The 24,629-nt window shown below is 32.3% G+C and overlaps 2 protein-coding genes across 10 annotated transcripts; both read right to left on the bottom strand.

The window, feature by feature from the left end:
* Positions 1-6: 6 nt before the first annotated feature.
* LOC116843458 lies at positions 7-18,148 on the bottom strand. 9 transcript variants are annotated; one of them, XM_032813894.1, is made up of 23 exons: positions 17,916-18,146; positions 15,407-15,760; positions 13,388-13,506; positions 13,005-13,165; positions 11,886-12,860; positions 10,546-10,739; positions 10,390-10,432; positions 8,858-9,013; positions 8,306-8,441; positions 8,016-8,216; positions 7,772-7,930; positions 7,520-7,696; positions 7,058-7,209; positions 6,886-6,968; positions 6,427-6,759; positions 6,046-6,310; positions 5,845-5,924; positions 5,524-5,743; positions 4,997-5,415; positions 3,162-3,346; positions 2,545-2,819; positions 1,586-1,724; positions 7-1,497 (listed from the first exon to the last, which is right to left on the bottom strand). In XM_032813894.1, the coding sequence occupies exons 2-23, from the start codon at positions 15,613-15,615 to the stop codon at positions 1,301-1,303; spliced, it is 4,878 nt and encodes a 1,625-aa protein (XP_032669785.1). In that variant the 5' UTR covers positions 15,616-15,760; positions 17,916-18,146; the 3' UTR covers positions 7-1,300. The 9 variants fall into 9 exon arrangements, with proteins under 9 accessions (XP_032669785.1, XP_032669782.1, XP_032669784.1 ...); XM_032813890.1 differs by lacking the exons at positions 7-1,497; positions 1,586-1,724; positions 2,545-2,819; positions 3,162-3,346 and adding exons at positions 4,595-4,724; positions 17,076-17,217 and having other exon boundaries at positions 17,916-18,148; XM_032813889.1 differs by lacking the exons at positions 7-1,497; positions 1,586-1,724; positions 2,545-2,819; positions 3,162-3,346 and adding exons at positions 4,595-4,724; positions 17,268-17,475 and having other exon boundaries at positions 17,916-18,148.
* A 2,139-nt stretch (positions 18,149-20,287) lies between these two features.
* LOC116843474 (RNA polymerase I-specific transcription initiation factor RRN3) lies at positions 20,288-23,720 on the bottom strand. The gene is made up of 8 exons (XM_032813920.1): positions 23,281-23,720; positions 22,739-22,936; positions 22,345-22,564; positions 22,145-22,253; positions 21,911-22,063; positions 21,356-21,820; positions 21,089-21,264; positions 20,288-21,002 (listed from the first exon to the last, which is right to left on the bottom strand). Exons 2-8 carry the CDS (start codon positions 22,934-22,936, stop codon positions 20,644-20,646), a joined length of 1,680 nt encoding a protein of 559 aa, XP_032669811.1. The 5' UTR covers positions 23,281-23,720; the 3' UTR covers positions 20,288-20,643.
* Between the last annotated feature and the right edge of the window lie 909 nt (positions 23,721-24,629).

The raw sequence follows: 24,629 nt of genomic DNA on the forward strand, positions 1-24,629 counted from the left end.
CTTTTCCATACTACAAAAACATCAAATATCACATATATGCGTCGTTTAATAATTCAGTGGATAAAAAAATTAATATCTAAAAAATATTTTATCAATATTCCTTATACTTGTATTATGTACACGCCGTGCTGTATTAGATTTTATATCAAAGTCACACACACACGTGCGTGCGCGCACACATGTACACACGCATTATATTGTTGTATGCGAACAAAGATAAGAACACATTATTTTTTTCATTATTGAATGAATTGTTAAAATATATTCTTTTATCATCTATCTATGGCATGTATGATTTAATTCAATCTCCGGGCATATCTAAAAAACATTCTTCTATGTGATCACCAATCGAAGTATCATTTGGAGATCATATTCAACTGTGATTTACGACATCACAAATGTAATTATACAATATTATCTTTTATTCGTTACTCAGTAAACACCAATTAACAGTAATATTACGTCATAATTTTTTAACGATGTACCTGTACTCTCCATATTATACTGATGTTGGTGAGTAATAAATTAAAACTTATTAAAAATTATAAATAAAGTAATCAATTATTAATAATTTTACTGTTACTTAGTGTTTATTAGACACCTATTAAAAAAATTGCTCGATATTGTTACCTTCCTTTGAAAAAGAAATTCGTTACTATTATTTTTATTAAAAAGTAACGAGTCGTTGAGCATATTTCTCGTTTCTTGTTATGTTTTCGTCAATTTTCGGGAACTATTCATTAACAAATTTTTGCCTCAGGTCTTTTGGAACATTTGGTAATTGCTATAATGCGGTGTATGAAAAACACAGTGAGAGAAAATCTCTTGCAATTCTAAGATAACGATTATATATTTGTTACCATTATCTACTAATATGTAATTGCATTACTATTACTAAAAAAAAAGGATAACTAGTGCGATGGTATATTCCCCAAATTTGAACGACATAACAAATAACCGAAGATTGAAATCGTTTAACAAGAATCATATGTAAATAAGGTAAAAGGTATCAAGGTCTGGACACTAATAACACTAGCATCTAACTCTGAAGGCCCTTATTGCTTTCATCTTTTTAAATACGAATATATTAATACGAATATATTTAAACTTTCAATATATCTAAGCGCGCACGTGTGTGTGTGTTGAATACATATACTCAAATATTTAAATATATTCATATTTAAATATTCATATTTAAGAAGCAAAACAATAAGAATGTCCAGGTTATATATTAATGTCATTAGTGTCCAGACATTGATATTTTTGCCTTACTAGGCATATCTTTCCGTCGTCGTAAGCCTTAGGCAACCTTCTCCTTTCGTTGCTCAATGAAATTCTGCACAAACGGCAATTTGTACACACGCAAGGAGGCGATAGATCCGATACACGCTCCGACCCAATATACTATCACATGCTCGACAAAGGTAGTGCCCAGGCAACCGCATTTTAACGAAGTCGCCAGTGCAGGATTGAAGTAACCGCCGGAATAATCGAAGGCTGAAATGTGCACGGTACTTAATCGAGGCGTCGACAATAAGAAACGGTACTTTTAATATTGCTAAAAATAATCGAAGTGTTCGCCGACCTGCAACCACTAGAGACGTCCCCACGAAGGCATCAATGGCTGTGCTGAATCTCGGATTTAGGTCACCCAACACGCGTGATACCACCCTACATATGCACGTCGCGACGCATTCTATAAATGCTCCGATTATAACGGGTACCTAGAAATTATCGTATTAATCGAATCAACAGTCGCTTTAGGCCGTGTTTACGATAAAACAAGCACAATAATTCCTGACATTCAGGGGATAATATTGTTCAAAATGATAACATTTCCGTGCAATATTTTTCTCATTTTAATAAAACTATCCAAAAACAGCAAAAAATTCTAAAAGATATCTCAAATATGTATGGAAGACGGCTAAAAAAAATAGGATCTTTTGTAAATCTTTTGAACATCTTTAAGATATATTTTAGAAGTTGGTGCTGTCTGGATAACTATAATCTAACTAAACTAATTTAATAAAACTAACTAATAATTAATTTTAAAACTCCTGAATATTTTGCTCAATCAATTACTTAATATGACAAAAACAAAAAAAAATTTTAATTTAAAATCTTAAGTTGTTAATTAACGTAATATTTGTTTAACCCAAAAGTTCCACAGCTTGTATGTATTGAAAGCGTAGATATTCTAAACAGAAAAATTTTGAAGAACATCTGTACTTTCGCATCTGAATTCAGAAGTTTAAAAATATCCGAAAGGTTTGTAGCAAGATTTCTATATACACACATGTCTGGTTAGATTTTTCGCTGAATATGGTAAAACAAAGCAACACACATTTACGTAAGTTCTGTGTACAAGAAATACAAGAAGGAAAGTGTGATTGTGTTAGTGACGATCGTGCTCTGCGTTATCGACATTGTTCGAGTTCGTCGTCGACTTGAGCATCGCCTTGATAACGCCAGCGTTCTGTATGAAATTAATTGAATTGTCATCGGATCTCGCAGCATGTATCCGAAAAGTGAGCTTAGCCTTGCCTGCAAATCCGTGGTGCAGTCTCCGAACGCTCGGTTCTTATGCGTAGAGACGATCTCAAATGCCCAGAGCGCCTGAATGTACCTAAATACGGCGATACCGCCGATCATTTCCGCCCATATCAAGAGAAAAGCGGTACGCAACGACTTGTTACCCAGAAACACGTCTTCGAGATGCGTATAGGGACACGCCGACGCGTCGTCCCAAGTCATCGACCAGTAAACCGTCAGCACAAATAGATAAATAGCGTACATCGACACTCCCCAATTGTCCGCAACTAAGAAGGTAAAAAATATTTAGCGTTTCTTATTTAAAGAAACAGATGTTTTGCATGATCAAACGATACAAACTATTATTATTAGTGTAACGTAAAACAGTACGAGAACAAAATTTAATTGAGTAATGAGCAGTCGCACGCATAAAAATAAATAATAAATAAGGCACGATATAAAAAAAATTGGATCTTTGAATTGTGATACAGTTGCAATCGCAATGCGTACGAACTTTATCGTTAATCGTATGTTTGCGTGTGTGTATCAATTTACAGACTATTAAATTAGTCGTACAATGTCGAGCGTATTAATACGAGGGGAACGCTAATTGCGGAAAATCGACTTACTTATAATGAGTTCGAAGCATGCTCCGCAGAGTTCCGCCGTAGCGATCGCCTCTAAGAACAAAGATCTCACGAGAGGTTGTTCGATGAAATATGTCGTGTACCGTCTCAGCCAGTGTGCTAGCCATACCGTGAATACAATATACAACGTAGACACTGTCAGGGCGACTATCGTTGCAGGCATTATCCTATTAAGTCACATATGTACTGTTTAACCAAGGGCGATGCGTCGTGTAACATACGAGAGTGGCGAACGCGCCACTTAATTAAGGTATCGATCGATAATCGATGTGTTCAGTAATAAAATGTCACACAATTAAATAATATTACATAATTAAATAATTACATAAATAAACGAACATCTTCCCAGTAAACCAAGCAGACAGTAATATCACATTAATATTGTAATATCCCATTTAACGATGTAATTGTTACAAACATGTTTTATCGCACATTTACGTCGTTGAAGGGAGAATTATAACATTGATGTAACCTTTCCGTTATTTGAATTTTGGTAGGTTGTCATATCGTTTCACCACGACTAACGATGCCCGTTAATAATATTGATTATTTAACGTAATTTATCGTAATCGGTTATGTATTTAATAATACAGCGAGACAAGGGCGTTATGTAACTAATTCCCTAATTCTACAGAATTTTTTTTTTTACAGTATATTTCTCAGAGTGTAATGTCGGAATACAATAGTAGGTACTCACACGAAGGGAGCGAAAGAGAGAGTATCACACTAATGATGTCATTCTTTTTCTGCCGATAGGATGTCTCGCCGATGTCTCGGTTTTCGTAAATACCTCGCCTCGTTTTGACATAGAGAGTAGGGCTTCGCTTAGCGGTTATTTAAAACTGCCGAGTGCTGAATACATCTGTACGAATATAACGAGCGGCTTTAAATAGCCGCTCATCGAATCACTTCGGACGGCAGAATCAGTATAACAATGTGTGTTCATTGGTCGGAGTGAGAAATTTAAAAAGCACGATCGAAAAACTTGCAGTGAGATAAGATCGCGCGCAGAACAGACCAATCGGATTCAATTTGAAGATGCATTTTCGTAAATACAGTTCATTTCAGAGATACAATCGATTGGATTTTCGTGGAGAACCGCGTGTTTCCTGCGCAATGCACCAGTGACGTTCAGACGCCGCATGAATATGCGTCTGACGTAATTGAATACTAATATTTTACTTTGCATCAGTCACACAGGAAACACACTTCACAGGCTTGACAACAGTACCAAATCACTCGTTATACAAAATACATATAAACTTCAATTAAAAAGCGTCAGATATACAATCAGGAATTATGTTTGTAGTTTTATTTACTTTATGAAGTATTAACTACATTTCCTATTACATGGTAAATGAATTATCTATGCGGATATACATTAATCTTATCACTGTAGAAAAAGAAAATAACATTTATTTACAGGAATTAAAAGGTTCCCCTTTATGCTTCTTAGCAGCTTGAGGATCGTCCGAAGTCTGCGTTCTTAACATTAACCTGGGAATTCTTTTAGATTTAAGGTAGGACATTGTTTCACTTGATGATCTGAAAATTGATAAAATGTTCGATACATTAGCCGTGATAAATATATTCAAATGTATGAGAAAATATGAATGAAATTATATAGCTCTTAGTCGTATTGCATTCTGGCTGACATGGGAATGTATTTCTTTCTGGAGAAGGTCAAAGTATCCACAGAGGAACAGACAAAGGCCACGAGGAAATAAGATCGGATTAGTAGCATGGTTGTAATTTGTGATATCGCGGACGATAACTTTCGTTGATTATAAAAATACAAAAGATCACGTTGTATATACCTCGTAGTCTTCGGCTCGGTCAATATTTCTGTTGGATTACTGTCAGTCGAATTGGAACTTATACACGGAGAATAAGGAATGATCTGGAAAGTTCTATTAACTACTTCATTACTCGATTCAGTACTTTCTGCCACTACCGACATGCTAATATGTGTGTCCGCGTCAGCCGTAGGCTTTCTCTTATTTTCAAGCTCCGATTTCGTAACCTTCACGTCTATCTGATTTTCACTCTTCGGTTTCAGTTTGCCGTCTTGCGTAGGAAAATTCACGCTAGGCAAATGTATAGTTCTATCTCCTTTGGTGGCGTTCATCAACTTAATTAGTAGTTTCGATAGCTCTTCCCTTTTTCTTGTCACGACAATTTCTTCGAACCACGTTTTTAAAATCTTAATTGGTAAGATATAATTTTTAATTGGATTCTGAAAACAGAATATGATCGAAGCTATTAGTCAAGCTAATAACTTGTATTGATAATAAAAAAAAAGAAAAATTTCCAACATTTTCTAAACTCAAGATATTGTACTAACCTGAAAGAAACTTTCCACGTATTGCAGTACGTACAAGCCGCAATCAGTGAAATTCGATTGTTGGGGTACTTTGGGGCATGCACCCTTAATGGTATCTTTTGAAAAGATTTGTTCTCCTCCAAGTTTGGCAACGTATTCGCAGCTTAAGTAGTCTCTTAGTGTAGCAACCACTCGTGCCCTACTAGCACCAGCGAGCGAATCGAATATCAATATACAGGGACTACAAATCAAATTGAATTAGATTAAATTAAATCTCAACTTACTCAAATATTGAGCGTGCAATAAATTGCATTTAGATTACATAATGTGCATAACTCTTACACTTTAATTGTTTCTTCTACAACATCCGGTTCCACTTTAATCGACTGAATCATATCTTGTATAGGCTGATCAACCTCTTCCTATAAATAAAATAATAAAATAAAAAAAAAGAAAAAAAAAACAATCGATTGTTTCAAATATCTTGATACAGTCTATATTTATCTAAAAACAGAAAAGAATAAAATTTATTTTGTACTGTACTTCTTCCTCGCTATCTATTTCCATTTCTTCATCATCGCCCTCAGCCTCGTCTCTCTCCGATCCGTCATCCGGTTGATCTATCGTTATAGTCGCAGGTACAGGTGTTATTGTTGTACAGCCAATCGTAACAGCTTTCGTTTTCACCTCCTTCATTTTTTTGTTCTTTTGCGGAGTTTTAACATCGTTTTCACTGACACTCGGGGCAGACATGTCAACTTTCCCAACTAGTCCAGGAAAGCAAATAATAGCTAAGAACCAATGCGCACTGCAAACATCATATTGTCATATAAAACTGCATCTCGGTGGCGCATATATATATATATATATATATATATATATATATATATATATATATATTATTGGATATTCAGAGTCACTTACTGCTCGTTGATAGGAATTATAATAAAATCCTTCTCGAATATATTAACATTCTTCGTCCATTTCTGTACTCTTGCGTGTCGCTTGGCAGCAGGTGTCATTGGTGTAGTATTTTCGGCAGCTTGGGCATGTGGGCTGGTTAAACGTTTATAAAAGTACGAACTGAACACATGAGTCCTATGTTGATCAGATTCTGACAGTATCTCGAAAGTCAAATACTTTAAATAAAAATCTATAATCACATCGTTTAAAAACTGATCCTCAGCGAGGCACAAGTAATCTTCAGTGTTGATGGCTATACCGCCTTTTGCAGGTGGCGGTGGATACACAGTTATTCTGTAAAAGTGGAAAGTTTTTGCTTTAAAATACATTTCAACAAAGCAGATTCGAATAATGTGAAATAATAAAAAGCACGTAGATGCCAAATAAGTAAAAATTGATCAGTGAGGAAAAATTTCTTACGTTTGTATGCTACCATTGTCACTGACAACATTTAGCAACGAACTTTGGCTCTGTCGTCGCATAATACTAGTAATCTGTTGGTTCTTCGAATAAAAGAATATATAAATATAAATATTACGTATATGTTGTAATAGACAATGATTTAAAATGCTTAATCGAATCGAACACATACATCCTTAGGTGATGCTCGCAGAAGAATATCATTTGCTTCTTTAGGATTCAACTCCTCCATCTTGCCCCTAGGTGAGAATATATTTTTTAACTTGATTTTCGAGTCATTCGTTAACTCCTCTGGCAATAACGTTATACGTTTGTGAGTGTGATCTAGAAGATAATGAAATTATAAAATATTCACTGTGTTTCTTGTTTACTAAAATGATCATTGCGTTTGTAACTCTTTGAGTGCAAAATAGCGTAAAATTGTGCGTGATCAGTTGACAATATCAAGCCCTGAGCGACTTATAATACATATACAATGCAATCTGTATGCGATCGCAGCACTCAAATAGTCGATCAACGCGTACACGTTTATCACTTAAATATATCACTTAAAACTGACAAAGAGAATAAGTAAATAATACTATTAAAGATATTTCTTAAAAGAATTCATCGTATTCATGTATGGAATAAATACCTCTTCCGGCAGGATCGTAATATGGGCCCTTCGGATCTTGCATTCCCAATAATTCACGTATCATGGCTCCCGTACTCGTAGACGTATAGAAAAATAATACCGGCATTGTTTTCCCAAAATGAATCAGCACCTTAATTATCTGATTATATTCCACATTAAACGTAACAAAATTTTGATCTGAAAGATAATGAAAATATTTTGAGGGATTTGGTAATTTTTTCTCAGCAGGCAGTGAATGCAAAACCGATCTACCGTCTTCTAATAAAGGTACTCCAAATTTTACACCATTTCGGGATATTACTACCCTTTCCCGTGGAATATATTTATAAGATCCTATTCTGACAGTTCGACATTGTAGAGCAGTGAGTGGGAATGGCGCCTTATCTATAAATTTGTGATTATTACATTCTCCTGAAATTCGATCTTGTTATTAAATTTATGTTATTTTACGTGTATCAATCGTAAATCACGTATAATTTTTACGAAATGTCCTTACTACTTTCTTCGCTATTCATATCATCATCGCAACATGACGGGTTAAAAACAGAAGTATTTGTAATAATGGGTTCTTTGTCTAAAATGGTATCTACGTCTTCGTCAAAAACGTTGCTTGCATTGCCGAGCATTGCATTGCTATTGGTGCCAATCTTTTTAGTTTTGCCCTCTTCTTCCTCATCAGATGATATTGTTAAACATTCTAAACATTAATAGCACATTATCGTCAATGTTGCAACACAACTATATTCTACACACCAATAATAAATAATAAACAATACATTATCGTACCTGGCTCTTTATTAATAACCTTTGGTTTTGAAGCTGCAGCTTTACCCTTTCCTTTGGTGCGCTTGCATGTAGAACCGTCTCGTTCTATTCTTTCCAATTTAGTAGTATTTCGTTCGTTGTTCTTTTTGTAGAACATCTGTAAAGACATTATATAATCGAAATGTACGTTTATAACATTTGTCACAAGAGATTGATGAAAGAAATTGGTACTAGGAATTAAAATATATGGCACATTAAGATGACCGCAAGCCGCTTTCAATACGACCTGAAAATGACATGGCAACGTTGTAAAGACATTCTTTAATTTTACAATTAAATCTTTTCTATGTTTCGAGAAATGTTTCTTAGTAACTATGCTGAAATAAGAATGCTTTCACTTTATTTTATTATTATATGAGATGCTGTATTAACATACAGATCTTAAAATAAACAATAAATTATAAGTAAATGTTGTTGATAATTTCATGGGCAATTAATTATGTAGGTAAACATTTATGCCACATGATATGATGCACAATATCGGTCTTCTAGCATCTCAGTCATAAACCTTACATCGACAGGCAGCCCGGTCAGCTTCCATCCTTCTTTAGGTATCGACTTGATTTTCTTAGTAAATTTTGTATTACATCGTTCACATCGGTGGAAGTAAAGCGAACTGTAGCCACAGTGTGGACACAAAGCAAGTAGTCCCTTGACCAAAATAGGTTCCTAATAATAATATGAAATACTATTCGTACTAGTCATACAATTTGCTTTGAAGGAGGTGACTTTTATGTATTCTCGACCGCAGCAATGTGACACTACCAAAACTGAGTCAGCATCGTATACACTATATACGTACGTGTGTACTATTAACTATTTCATATCACACATACACAAACACATTCGCATTTAATTATTCATAATATATACGTTACAGCTAGCTTCTATAAAAAACGTGGACGTTTCACGCTTTGACGAGTGTACCACAAATTACCTATATAGCCAAGCTTCAAAAAGAGTCATATAAAATAATACATATTCTATATAATCTCAAATGTCATAGCAACTCAGATTCTACAAATAAATAAAAATATATTTTAAATAGATTCAAATTGTAAATTGGTTAATAAAAGCCTTAAGTTCTTATTGGCTAGTTTATAATTGGGAAAATATATTTATAATTATATATTTATATTAATAACATTTATTAATTAAACTGATATATATTTACTTATTATTCAGAAGTTTATATATTTTGTAAAAAAAATATATATACATATATAGATACATAAAATATATGCACATATCATAAATAATAATCAGTAATTATTTCCTTTTCTCAATCAGTTCATATTTTTGTTATGGTATGTTTTTATTGTGGTTATTATGAAGTTTATTACTTTATAAAGATAAATTATAAAAGTAAATATAACATTACAGTGTCTTGAGTGATGAATTTAGCCGATAAATTGAAGTTCTAAAAATTGGCCAGAATTTACTGGCCGGAGCTCCATTATTATAAATTTTATATTTTTATATAAATAAAAAAAATTATTATAAATTTTTATAAATTATTATAAATTATAAATTATTATAAATTTTTATATTTTCCGAGCTCTGGTTAATCAAGCTGGCGGAATCAAGAATTGCATAAACATTTTATGAATTGGCTACGCTTTGAGGTTTGTAACATAATATAAAATGTAAAATGTGCTTTGTAACGTATATAAAATGAAATATGGTAATATCATTATTATTTAAAGAAAGAAAATTGACATAATATAAAAAAATCGTTCCATTAAATTATAAATTATATTATCATTTTTTGTACAATGTAATATATCATCTACTTTAAGAAACATATATACATATACATATATTTATATATGTACATAAGTATGTGTGTTTATATATATTTATAATGTGGTAAAATCTTTTAATAATAAAATATTAGTTCTAAATTATAAAAAAATTAAAAGAAATTAAGAAACAGAATCTTCTAAAATAATTTGTAAGATAAGAAAAATAAGATTTTATTATAACAATTTTTACGTCAATATCCTTTAATTTAATATTTATTATAATAGAATCTAAAAGCTTACCTCATTAATTGGTAACGAAGGATTACTGTTCTCGTCTGAGACACTAAAATATAATTAATTATCAATTTAACATCCTTCATCAGAAAGAAATGACATAATTTGATAATAAACAACTTTTTGATATAAAACAAATATAGGACAATTCAAACATCTTACTTTGTATTTTTGAATGAATTTTCAGAATCCGTAGTGGAGCTTACAACCTCTTGAGTAGAGTTACAATCTACATGATCATTGCTATCATGCGATGTGTCATATGTTCCATAACCAGCTTCAACTATATAATTTATACCCAGTGTTGGATCATCTACCAAAGAGACAGATGTCTCGCCAGAAAATGTAATTTTCACCTAAAAATATTCAATATATAAAAAAGTGATTATATATATGTAGTAAAATATCACTCTATTTTTTTTTACAAATGTTTTTTCCTAAATGTTTTTGAAAATGATCTTAGAATGTTTGAATAAAGTTCAGAAAAGTACTTAACTCCGATTTTTTTTAAACTCAGTATTCCTACGTATATTGACACGCTGATTACGAATATCATAGTGAAAATTGTCGACTACTTAATTTTCATGGTAAAAACCCATACAAATTATGGGTTAATTTTTTACGTTTATCTTAGTAAATATGGAAAATCATGATAAATGTTTTAAACAAAAGTTTTAGATCTCACTGAGTTAAACATTTTAAGTCTTATACATTTTCACTATACGAATGATAGTTTTCGAGGAAATCGAGTATAAAGACCATAACAGCGTTGTTACGGTCTTTATACTCGATTTCTGCGAATCCCTTCTACGGGTAATTTCGCCACGTAGACAGTATATTTCAGAAACAAAATGAAGGAAAAGAAAACACAGAAGACACAGAAAAGAAATAAAGGAAAGAGGAATTACAGTTATGAAGGAAATCTAACAACTTTTTTTTAAGAATATTTTTAACATTTTTAACATTTTGCAACACGGGAAAAATATCGAACAACTAGCGGGGGGCTGTGCCCCCCGCACCCCCGCTAAAAACTAATCTAACCTTACCTATCGTCACATTAGCTGTCGGTCATTGTTTATTAAAAAGTTATTAAGAAAAAAAGTTAAACGCTTTTTAACCGCAACGACGATAAATGTTAACGCTGTTACTGTCTTTATACTCCATTTCCTCGAAAACTATTATTCGGTGAAAATATATACAACCTGAAATGTTTATCTCTGTAAGATCTAAAGCTTTTGTCTAAAACATTTATCATGATTTTTCGTATTTACTGAGATAAACGTAAAAAATTATAATTTTTATGGGTTTTTCATGGTCTTTACCATGAAAATCAAGTAGCGCCAATTTTCGTTATGATTTCGTAATCAGCGCGTCAAAATACGTAAGAATACTGAGTTTCAAAAAAATCGAGGTACTTTTCAGAACTATACCCGAATGTTTCTTGCCAAATAGCAATTTTTTTAAAACATACACAATATACAAATCTTTAGCAATATATCTACCTGGTCCAATAAATCGTGTACAGTACAGTCCTCATTCGGTATATCGAACGTAATTAATCTTTGTTCTCCAGTAGCCAACATTACTAACATTTTCGCCGTATTCCCCTGAATTTGATGCTGGACTATAGTATTTTCTGGATCACTGATAGTTTTTTGGAGATAAGCGACGCTCTCGGTCGAACTGTTGTCATGTTCTACTGAAAGAGGCGGTGAAAGAGGTACCATTGGAATTTGTCCGTGAAGTTGTCCCGTTGGATAACTTTTCTCCTGCACACATTCTGGGGTATCAATGTCCATAGGAATAGTATTGTGCGTATTATGTATAGTCGGAGAAACAGACATTGCCATAGGTAGCTTTTGCATTTGTTGTCCTTGCGGACTGGGTGAAGCTTGCCGCGCTTTTGGTTGCGTAGTATTTGGGGTTATTGAGCTACGCGCCGAATTTTTTAGCGAACTTAACGAAGTTTGAACAGAAGTCTGTAAAGTATTAGGAAGCAATCGTTGTACGTTATTTTGTTGCAACTTTTGCTGGTCGCTTTGCAACTGCTGCTTTAATAGCATTTGCTTTATTTTGGCTTGCTTGATCTGTTCGCTTAAATGTACCATCTCCGGACCCTGTGCCTTCAATGGTGTCTTTGACATCTCAGGTATAACCATAGCTACTGGCCGTACGTGTGATGTATTGTGTGACGCATTCGGATTGGAAGCACGAATCGATTTTATTGGTACATTCTGTCCCACTGGATTAACAGCTTTACCACAGACAGATGACACAGGTTTAGAACTTGCAACATTCGAATTTTGAAGTCGATTTTCCATGGTAGTTAGTTTCACATTTACGCCATCTGGAGTTTGAGATGCTGCAGCCGTTTGTCCACTGTTTGTCAATTGTCGATTTTTATTTTGTATGATTCTCAATACTTTACTGTCTGTTAATCCACATTTAAGTGAACCAGAATTTACATATATGGGAGACTAAAAGCAAACATTGTTCGATTATGTTATATACACATACACATGTACATTATTACATACGCACATACGTACACATGTATATATATGTAAAGTACATAAATTTAATTTTTTGCTAAAATATAACTAAATTTAATATTCACTCACTATTGGTGTGATGTTATTCTGAGCTGTACTTTTTGTTACAATAATAGTCTGATTCTTTTCCTGTAACAACGTATTTTGTTTTGTCGCCGTGGTAGTACTAGCATCTTGGACTTTTATCCATTGTATTTGTCGTCCTTCCGTTTTATTTTCTGTTTTAGCACCTGAAAAAAGGAGTTTATTTGTTATATTGAAAAAAGAATATCAAAAACCAATGTTATCTGTGTATTTCTTAAACATAATAAAATTTAATTAGCACTCTTAATAAAGTATAGTATGAATATAGTATAATACAATATATTTAATATAGTATAGTATCTAAATATTCGTAAAGTATATGAATATAGTATATTTAAATTCATACGCGCGCGCGTATCGATATTTACCTGTATTGTCGACAACGCTCGGAATATTTTCACTAACTACACGTGAACTCACTGTATTAGATTTCAATAATTCCTGGGTTTCAGCTATGCTATTCGTTTTGATTATATAAACGCTTGGCCTGGAAAGTAAGAAACAGATTACAATAAATACAATTATACTATCACATTGCTAATGTATTTTATTATAAAATGTATTTTATAAATAAAATGTATATTTGCGATATCAATAAGCATATATTTAAAGTGTTACAGTCTTGTTCAAATATGCTTCATCAATTAATGAAAAACTTTTTATTCTACATTTATGGAATGTTTTTATGTTCTTGTATATGTATGTACTAAATGAAAATTTATGAAATATTTTCTAAGAAGTAATTTTTGTTAAGATTACATATGAATATAATAATTACTCAGAAATTGTTTTGCTTTGTATAATAATGAGACTGGAATAATTAAGATGAATAATTAGATAAAGATGTAATGAGGAAGAGGGTGCATTGGTATATTTTAAAAGCTTCATTATTATCTGGGTGCGAGACATAACTTTATATTACAAGGAGTAGTTTGATAGAAGTCTTAAAAAATAATAAAATAAGCTGTGCATTGTGTTAATATTTTTAAGAAAAAATTTAAATTTGCTGATTCTTTCTTAGATGTATTCTCTAATTTAGAAAATCATTAACTTATTATTATCATTAACTTAATATTACTAATTTTAATTTCTCAGATATATACAAAATTTTTTAGTGTAAATAATATAATAGATACAAAATAAAACAAGTTAATAATGAAACATGCTTGTGCAATGCACATAGTAAAACATAATACTTCGAATATACATATTGCAAAACACAAAATTTTTTCTTAATGTGATGTAGTACAAAAGATTTCTCATAGGCCACACATGTTAAAAGACAATTATATTTAAATTGCATATAATACATTATCCTAATATCATTTACAAATATATTTTCTAGTTCTCATTTTTAAATAATCTACAAAGATTAAGTTTTATTAAAGTTTCATTGCTATATATTCCAAAATTAATTAAAAATTAATTAAATTTTCTACGCAATATAATCAACATATTAATATGATAGGTTTATGATAAAAATTGTTTAATAATACTTTCTTTGAGGCACACGCGTACAAGCGATTATAAATAAAACCTACTCCAAAATATTTAAATAAAACTTTAATATTTTCACACCACTTGCATATTATTACTGTGTGTTCTATTATCCTATAAACACAACATTGCAATGTCTAGTATTGTGAAATCATTATTCACAAATTTACCTATGATAATGTCTTATTATTTTTTGTACTGTAATATACAAATTTTAATTAAAGATTTTAATTAAATGTAGGTATCTATTAAATTAAAATATGGTATCTTCATATGTATACATTGAGAAAAAAATACTTAAAAATTTATTTGTGAGATATAAAATTTATTTCTACAAATAAACTTTATATCTCACAAACAAATTTTTAAATATTTTTTCTCAATATATACAGAAGATGGTTAGATGGATAGAAGACTACTTTAAGAAGCACCTGATATATGTTAATCTCTTCCATATTGTGTTAATATAAAATAACTTTATTATAAAAATTAGACCGTTTATATATTCGAATTATAATGTCAAATTTGTACACCTTTATAAAATATTCATAAAGTATATGTTTCTGCATATTTAAAAACCAAGACAATTTTTAATCAGAATGTATGGCCCATTGTACTTTAAGATCAAAATGTTATGCTCTACAAAACTGAAATATTTGCATCAAAATATTTATTTTACAAACATCTAGTTTAAATATTTCTCACAACCAGTGTCACATACCAACGCCCCACCTACTTCTTCTGAATAAATACTATACTTGCATATAAGCTTGAATAAATTTTTCAATTAAATTCTGTATTTTGTATATACTAAGAAAAGGGGATACAAAACTGTTACTTTACTATTTAGACACATATGGCTAATTGAAAATGCATGCTACATGAATTACCCTTGTTCCAATCGTGTTGTAGGTATTTGATTTCCTAAATTAATAGTTTGCGGTGAAAATCTTGCTTGCTCGCTGTTTTGTGGTGTAGCTGTATAAGTTAAAATCTGTTGTGAACCGCTGTCATCAACATCCTCAACAACTAACTGAACTCGTTGCCCGTCTACGCAGATTGTATTGGCGTTGGCCACAAGATTATAATATTGTGCCATATTATTCAAGACTTAATCGTTTGCAAAGTTGATCTTTTCTTAATTAATAAAGATCAAGATAGGATTGCTGCTAATATAATGAGTTAGACCAATCCATCAGTACCATCTCTGTAGAAGGATGCACTTAGTATTTGTGCGACACAACCTATTAAAAACAACCACGAGTTATATAGAAGACTTTTATGTCAATTTATGTTAATTTTTAATACAATTTATGTTAATTTTTAATACAATTTAATAAAATGTAAAAGAGAAGTGAATATTAAAATAATAAAATTTGTGAATAAATTAAAAGATAATTGAAAGCAAAAATGTATGTAGATTTTATGGTTAATATGTAAATTATGCAATGTTGTATAATAAGGTAAATTATAAACATACATATTTTGCAATTTACTTATATAGAAATTTATTTATGTATATATAAAAGTTGTATGCGTAGCTGAAACCTGATGATATTTAATACAAATTATTCAACTTTTAAAGTAGTCTCCTATAGAAATTATTCTATTCCACAATATTCTATGAACAAATTCTATTAATTATAATTTCGTACTATGTTGCAGAAATATATATGTGCTTTTTATCTCTAGAATTGATAAATACAATTTCTTAAAAATTGTTTTTCATTTAAAAAAACCAAAGTTTTGTACAACATGTGCTTCAAAGACTTTGTACCTTAATTAAATGGGGACTTATCACACAGATAAACATGTTATGTGTATATGATTTAGATGAGTAATAAAATATATATCATGAAATAAATATTTTGTGTAACAGTGTACAACAACTGTAATGGAGATAAACAGGTATAAACATTCAAAATTGTAATTTTATGTATACAAAATATCTAATTATTATTGTAACTAATACTATAATTATTAAAAACACATGTGTTTATAATTATTATAAATACATTTTTTGATACCATCTATGCATTTTATAAAAATTTAGTTTGTTATATTTACTTGTACTTTTAGGTATATACATAATATGACATATAACAGCAGAAATTATATCACGAGTTACGTTCTAATAAATTTTAGAGGTACGTATCTCGTGGTAAATTTGAATGCAAATATAATTCCTGAGAAACTTTATATTTGTCTAGTAAATTACCAACCAACACAAAATTATTTTACTGTGATGAAAATTTAAAAGTTTTTAATAAAATAATATAGATACAATAATATATTAACATAGATTCATATATCATATGTCCACATATATAAATTACTAAAGCTTCAACTAAAAAGAGCTTATATCTAACAAATAGTAATCAAATTAAACACTGAATAGTTATCAAATTAAACCTTTTAATTATTTTTGGATGAAATCAATGGTGCAATTAAATTTTAATTTTAATTAAATGATGATATGATTAAATATTCATTACATTATTAATGTGATCCCTTTCTTTCTCTCCCTCATACACCATACACACACACGTACATACATACCCACCAATAGATTGTTTACAGTCCAAATATTTTCATATACAAAATGTAAACATTTAAAACCAGAATATCTCATCACTCTACCATTAATGCATTATTGTATCTTTGTAGAACATATGTATGATATTTTCATCTATCCTGAGATCTAATTACAGAAAATTAGCACGAATTAATCAACTTTACAAAGAAACTTACCAGTGAAATGGTTTAGCAATGATAAATATTAACGCAAGATGCTCGATTTTCGGGGAATTTAACACAAAACACTTAACTTTATCCCAAAACGCAAGTAATAAAAGAAAAACGATACCACCCCGTAGTCGGATTCGGTTTGACTGGCAATGAATATTCTCACAATGTATTATGAACGTCAGGACCGCTCAAAACTCACACAATTCATAACCTAAAAATGGAGGAACAAAGATAGTCGTAACCGCGTCTACTTGTCTCTCCAACGTGACAATTGTTACGATGGCCGGTTAAATCTCTCAATCAGGTATGCGGAATGAACTACGGAAAACGAGACTCCCGTAATATCTTTACGTGTGAACTACGGATCAGCCCCGGTGGAAAAGATCCAGTTTCTAAGACTCATAACCTCGTTGCGTGGATTATGGGATTAATCAGGGCGATGGTAGTCCACCGACATCGAGACTTTATCTCCTGACTATGTACTGCACGACGAATGTGATAGAGAAATTCGTGATAGAAAGAACGCACGGCGATTTCTCGAGATACAGATATACGAGACAATACACTACGACAACGGGCAGGCCGATCACTAGCACGCGCTGGCAAAGCGTACAGTTTTAATTCGAACGAATCAACGACAGCGATACTTACGATTGCCTGCGTCCGTGTTGTGCAAGCGCACTACCACTCGTGTAAGTGACGGCCGTGCGTCTTAGTCTGTCCACTTCTCGCTTTTACTTTGTTACTTGCTCCACCAGTAAATAACAACTGTAATTCGCCATTTTACGTATCCATTTAGCCGTACAAATCGCGCTTCTGCCGACGACGAACAGACGGACGACGAGCGAATTGCACGGGAGATGTCACGCCACTGCGCCGCGTTCTGCGTCGACTTCCGGCGTTGCGGCGCCATTCGACCGCGAAATTCGATCTCACGTTACTGACCGACTATTATTTTTACAATGCCACCGATGCAATCCTACTGTTGCTAGTGTAACGTCCGGATCTATTTTAGAACATTAACAATATATTATTATAGACCGGGAGGCCGACTTATCTGATTTCAGACATCACTAGACATTTTATCCTTATGTTACTAGATGTAAGTACATGCGCATATGTATATTCGCGAGCGTTAAAACATTATAATTAAAATGCCGAATAATGCGTGCTGCTGGAGAGTCTTGAAATCGACGGATCGACCTAAAAAAACCGTTATCGCTCAGTGCGATAAGCTAACATAAACAGGAGTATGAAAGCCGAATCCCAAACACCACTCAGGACACCGACGCGGTGACATCATGCAAAGGAATGAATCTCTTCCCTCGCCATAACTCCATGAACCAATCGGAGAACGACTCTCAGCGACATATAAAAACGCGCGCATTTGTAGAGAAGGCAATTATTCTCTTCTCATAATTAGTCTCTGGTAGCTTTCGTGTACCTATTCAGAATATTATAATTAGTCGTAAAATCCGACTGTGTTGCAATTACTTTTGCCTACCCTTCCTATTTCAAACATTGCGAAATCAAAATTCTGAATCGCGGGCCGCATCAACCCGCGTAGTGTCGGAACATCCGAGGCCGAGCCAGGAGAACAAGCACCGCTGATTTTTCGCCAGATTCATCAATCGTTTCGCCAGACTCCGGAGACCCAGGGTAAACTCGGTGAAAAGCAGAGTGACCCAAAAGCGGAGTCATTACTCTGTTGACCGTCCACGTAAGTCACTGATTTCACTACTTTCAAATTTCCCTATATAGTTATCTATCGTGGACGTAACACTAGTAAGCTGGTGCCGCGGCGTGCTGTCGGTTAATTAAGACTCGACCAATCGGTGCAAAGCGGGCCAACATTGAATTTATTTTTTAATCTTTGTTCGCAATATTAGCCAATGTTGCGTCGGATCTCAGTCACGTGATGGATTTTCGGTCATAGTGTAAAAATAACGAAATTGCGCTTAAATCTTGAATATTCGAAATTGGCGTTGCGACCGAGCTACGAAATTAAATATGAAAGGATTTTCTGTCGCAATCTCATCTTGTGAAGGTGAATTTCGCGTGCGGATTATTATCGCCGGAAACGCTGAAAATAGTTTGTCATAGAAAATAATTGCTAGATAACCGTTGGAAATTGCTATCTTACGGAACAATCCGCCAGTAATTTATTTAACATTGGCTGCGCTCAGCAGAGAAAGCTGCTTTGCAATTGTTGTAAAATTCGTGAATCTGATTGGTACATGCTCTTGGATTCAACCAAAATTAAGAGCATACTCCAATCAGATTCACGAATTTTACACAGTTGCAAAGCAGTTTTCTTTTCTGAACGCAGCCAATGTCTCTCGAAACTGTTATGGCTCCTGCACACAGGACGCGATAATGCTTGCCGCGCGGCGGAAGTCCGCACGACAGCCAATCAATATGTAGTTTTTCCGTAAGAGCTAGAAGGTTATTACGGAAAGCAGCATATTGATATATATATATATATATATATATATATATATATATATATATATATATATATGTGTGTGTGTGTATGCTTTTTCTTTTTATTTGAAAATTAAGTATATGGTGAGTATGCGTCTGTAAACGTAAGTGACAGTGTGTGTATTGAATACAAGAATCCCTTTTAATTATACTTCGCCATATTCTTAATTCAGATTCTTATTCTGAACTATTTTATTGATAACGATGTCTCTAAATTGACTCATAAGCCTTTCCATTAGCTTATAAGCCAATTTAGAAATACTTCTATCAATAAAATAGTTTAGAATAAGAATCAATCAAGAATATGGGGAAGTACAATGCAATTAAAATATATACAGATATAATTAAAAAAAACAAGCAGATTTCTTGTATACATGTTATAGAGTCATAAATGACTGGCTATTCCTTAAATTGCAAGTCAACAATTTTTTACTGTATACTTATATATGTGTAAGATTGATTGTATAAGTAAACTAATTATAATGGTCAAACAAATATGATACTGAATGTATGATTTTCAGTCCTTATGCATACAAGTATAAGGTTGAAAATTGTATATTTTTGCTTTAGGAAATGACCATCCATTTATGTTTATATACACAATCGATTAAAGTTTTACAGGTTTTACATAGCTCTGTTTGTACAAACAATACATTCATGAGTAACTATAAAATTAATGAAACAGATACATTTGAGAAAGTATTTTGAAATATAAATTATTTATATTTTATCTGTGCATTATTCTCAAATTTTTTTCGAATGGAGCGAATCTTGCAATGTAATTTGTTTCTATTTTATCACTCCGGATATAGCAAAATTATATTTTGTTTTTATCACTCTGGATATAATAAAATTATAAATAGTAAAGATATAAAAACAGGACATATATTTTCATTTACACTGAATCAAATACTACATCATAGTTACTTAGTTCGGGAACATCTGTACTCGTATTTTTCGATTGATTACTAGCATTTATCGCATTACTATTTAATAAAGGAGTTATCCAATGCCTACTACGCTGTAATATGCAAGATTCGAAGGGAAAGAAATTGGAAAGTAAGAGTTCCTGTTCTCCAAAAACTGGTAGTTGTTTGCGCGCATTGTCTTCAATTATAGCGTCGCAATAGGCGAGTTGATACATTTTTGTGATATTGGAAAACTTTCGTACTATTTCGCTGTCGCAAACCACCAAGGGATTCAGTTTACACGATATGATCCTGGGTATATCGAGTTGTTGGACAAACAGTATATCTGGCAAAAAATAACACGTTCTTATTTCGTAAATATCATTTTAAAATATTTTACAAAATTCGTGCATATAATAAGTTCATACTTACCATATCTTGTCTTGATGAGTTCTTCGTGTTTTGCAATAAACAAATAAAAAAACGCTTGACAAACAGAGTAAAATATATTGTGCAGTTTCAAGTCGACATAGCTATTTGAAGTTTCGTCCGTACCGATATACTCGTGTATCCAATCTGCAAGTCGGCAAATTGTCGACTTCAGGGTTCTGAAAGAAGGTAGCAATACGAGTATTAGATATATGTAGTAAGCTGTTCGTAAATTTGTTTACGTTAATATATTGAAAGTTTCATACTTACTCAGGAGTAATATATGAAGCAGAAGCAACTAAACTGGAAATATAAGAAGCCGCTGATTGCCGTATAACCGGTGCTTCGTTCCAGTCGACCATTTTTTTCCACAAATAGTCTATAAATGCTGTGATTACGTGTTTAATGCTACAAAAGTATAATCCGATATACTGCACATATTGAGTGCGATCTATACGTAATAGTACTTTATCGAATGCTGTGAGAATATCATGGTATAATATCTTTAAATTTTGTTTATTCAAATTAACATGATTTATGAAGCAAAACTTGTGGATAAATCCCAAAAATATGTCCATACACGCATCTAGTGTGTGCTCTATTAATTGGACATGCTCTGCTTTATCTGCATCATTATTTACCGTAGCCGCGTTGTCATTATCAGCATCTAGTACATCGTATAATTCTTCACAATCTTTTTTGTTTTTCGTTATATTAACGTCTAATGAAGATAGACTAAAACACAAGAAAAATTATTATTCTATTACCAGAAAAAATCTCTCAAGCTGTTTTTGGTTATATTTAGAAATTAGGTTTAGGACTCACCCATTAATTACTATGGATAAAATATCTGATCTTAGATAAGGTGCATAATATAGTATATTCAATAATGCATGTATATAAACTTCATGTATATATGTGCTATGGGTAATATATGGATATTGCGATTCAATGCTATATAGCAAACACTTTCTCGACCTGCAAAAATTCATATCAAAACATGCTCACAAGTATACACTTGATGACGACAGATTTCTATATACATTCATTATATCTTACATTGGTACCACATTCAAAATCTTGCTCAATATTTCATGAATATGGTTCAATCGTTCTGTATCTTGAAGTGTAAGCTCTTTAGCCTTATGTTCTTGATTATCTTCAACAACTGAGATCAAGATTGCAGTAAATATGGTAACATATAGTATATTACACAATATATTATAAACTTTGAAATAATATTATTAATGTAAATTTACCTGGTTTAAATAATTTAACTAGATGATCAAATACAGTTCTTGCGTATTTGACTTGTGCACAGACTAGATCTTCTACAAAAGTTTTGTAGGTAGAAATTAGATCTGGTGATCTATCTAGCCACTTGATTTCAACAAGAGTCTGTACAAATATTGTATGTCCACAATCTAGTAAGGTTACATATTGCCTTGTTTCATCTAGAAAATTTACTAAATCATTGTCCTAGAGAACAAAAAGAAAATTTTGATTACATCATCTTATAATATGCAACTCATTAACTTTTACATACATATTGTGTAAAATACATATCATGTGCTAAAAGATTACAAAAGATTATCCACATATGAATCTCCTATAATTTTTGTTTACTTCACTTTCTTGTTCATTTCACTTTACCTTTATTGCACCTCCTCGAAGTGAACTTATCATGTTGTCATATTCTCTTTTTGTTTCAAATTTATAACCATAAAGTATATGTTTAAAATTTTTTGGAGGCCTATAGCATACTCTGTTGGGTTTATTAATAATTTGTGATGAAATATCCCTCCTTATTAGAGACGATAAATTAGTAACTCTTGATGATGCTACAGACATCTGTTTGATACAAAAGAATTATTAAGTTATACAGATTTCTTAACGACAAGTTTACCTCGCAAGATATTACTCAGAATTAATGGAAATTGAGAAAATTTAGCTGATATACATAAATATATGATCAAGTGATATCAAAGATCAATAATGATAAATTTATTTGTTAATGTGATATTTTAAATCAATGTTAATGCAAAAATTTTGTTGATTGATGCTGATGCAAATAGACCACGTCTATTTGCAAAATATTAAATTTTTATCAACAAAATAACCATACGTCTTGATTAAGATGATCACCGAAAAGAGGTTATGCATATGCTAGAATAAAAATATACTAAGTTACTCACTTTGATTAATATTTGTTCTTTCTGATGGTTATATGTACGCCCGTTGATATTTTGAACGCGTACTATATGTTAAAAATTTAGTTTGAGCAATTTTCCAAACAGTCCTATTCACAAGCCACACGTGTTCCATGAACCGCGATGTGAAATGAAGTCTCTCTCTCTCTCTTTTTCTCTCTCCCTCTTTCTTTCTCTCTTTCTCTCTCTCTCTCTCTCTCTCAACATGTGGCTTCAGGCGACATTAGCCCCAACGCCATTCCTCAGTTAAATGATAAAATTAGTAGTGAATATTACAGAATGTACTTGAAATACTTCAGAGATATTTTCTAAAAAATCACAGATCACGTCTAAACAGACTCAAACATCTTACACTATCGCGGTTAGGCCGGAATTTATGACAGATGGAATGACTGAAGGAAAAGTAGAATTTTCTTAGTTGCACATGCGCGTAAACCTAACGACACGCATAGATAACGATTTTCTGACGTATAGCTACTAGAGCAAGTTCAATAGTTACCTACCCTGTTTTAACTAGAAGAATATTCAATATACAATATACAAAATTTGTAGCCATTTTCCAGCAAGGAACACATTTTATACAAAACTATTTTATTAGCTGGTTATTTCAAAAGATATCTTAAATAATGTATAGTTAATGTGTAACATCTTGTATAACTTTGCGCAATAACTTTGTGTTTCTTACTAGAAAACAATTCGTGTCATTGGTTGTATTTTGGAAACGCGCAATGGTTGAGTGAATGCTCACTCTCGTTGGAATATTCTTTTAGATCTATCATGGATCTAAAAGAATATGTTGTTTGTAGATATATACTTTTACGTTTCGTCACTTCCGAATCGAAAGTAAGAACTGAAGATCGATCAGTGAGTCTTTCGTCTAAAGCCCGTATCAGACTACCGACTGCACAGGCCGACTCGACTGCCGACTACGACTGCCGACTCTCAATGGACCAATCACAGTGAGGCGCCAAGTCGGCGCCTCACTGTGATTGGTCCATTGAGAGTCGGCAGTCGTAGTCGGCAGTCGGGTCGGCCTGTGCAGTCGGTAGTCTGATACGGGCTTTAGACGAAAGACTCACTGATCGATCTTCAGTTCTTACTTTCGATTCGGAAGTGACGAAACGTAAAAGTATATATCTACAAACAACATATTCTTTTAGATCCATGATAGATCTAAAAGAATATTCCAACGAGAGTGAGCATTCACTCAACCATTGCGCGTTTCCAAAATACAACCAATGACACGAATTGTTTTCTAGTAAGAAACACAAAGTTATTGCGCAAAGTTATACAAGATGTTACACATTAACTATACATTATTTAAGATATCTTTT

The sequence above is a fragment of the Odontomachus brunneus genome, unplaced genomic scaffold, assembly GCF_010583005.1.
Source record: "Odontomachus brunneus isolate Ranch 3 - 2012 unplaced genomic scaffold, Obru_v1 Obru_scaffold_033, whole genome shotgun sequence".
Classification (NCBI taxonomy): domain Eukaryota; kingdom Metazoa; phylum Arthropoda; class Insecta; order Hymenoptera; family Formicidae; genus Odontomachus; species Odontomachus brunneus.

Coding starts and splice junctions, on each gene's coding strand:
- LOC116843458 (XM_032813894.1), bottom strand. CDS start 15,615: ATGGCACAATATTATAATCTTGTGGCCAACGCCAATACAATCTGCGTA. Junction 13,507..15,406: donor ACAACACGATTGGAACAAGG/GTAATTCATGTA, acceptor CTTACTTTCCAG/GCCAAGCGTTTATATAATCA. Junction 5,925..6,045: donor AAATAGATAGCGAGGAAGAA/GTACAGTACAAA, acceptor TTTTATTTATAG/GAAGAGGTTGATCAGCCTAT.
- LOC116843474 (XM_032813920.1), bottom strand. CDS start 22,936: ATGTCTGTAGCATCATCAAGAGTTACTAATTTATCGTCTCTAATAAGG. Junction 22,254..22,344: donor AGTTAAATTATTTAAACCAG/GTAAATTTACAT, acceptor TCTTGATCTCAG/TTGTTGAAGATAATCAAGAA. Junction 21,821..21,910: donor TTATCCATAGTAATTAATGG/GTGAGTCCTAAA, acceptor CTTGTGTTTTAG/TCTATCTTCATTAGACGTTA.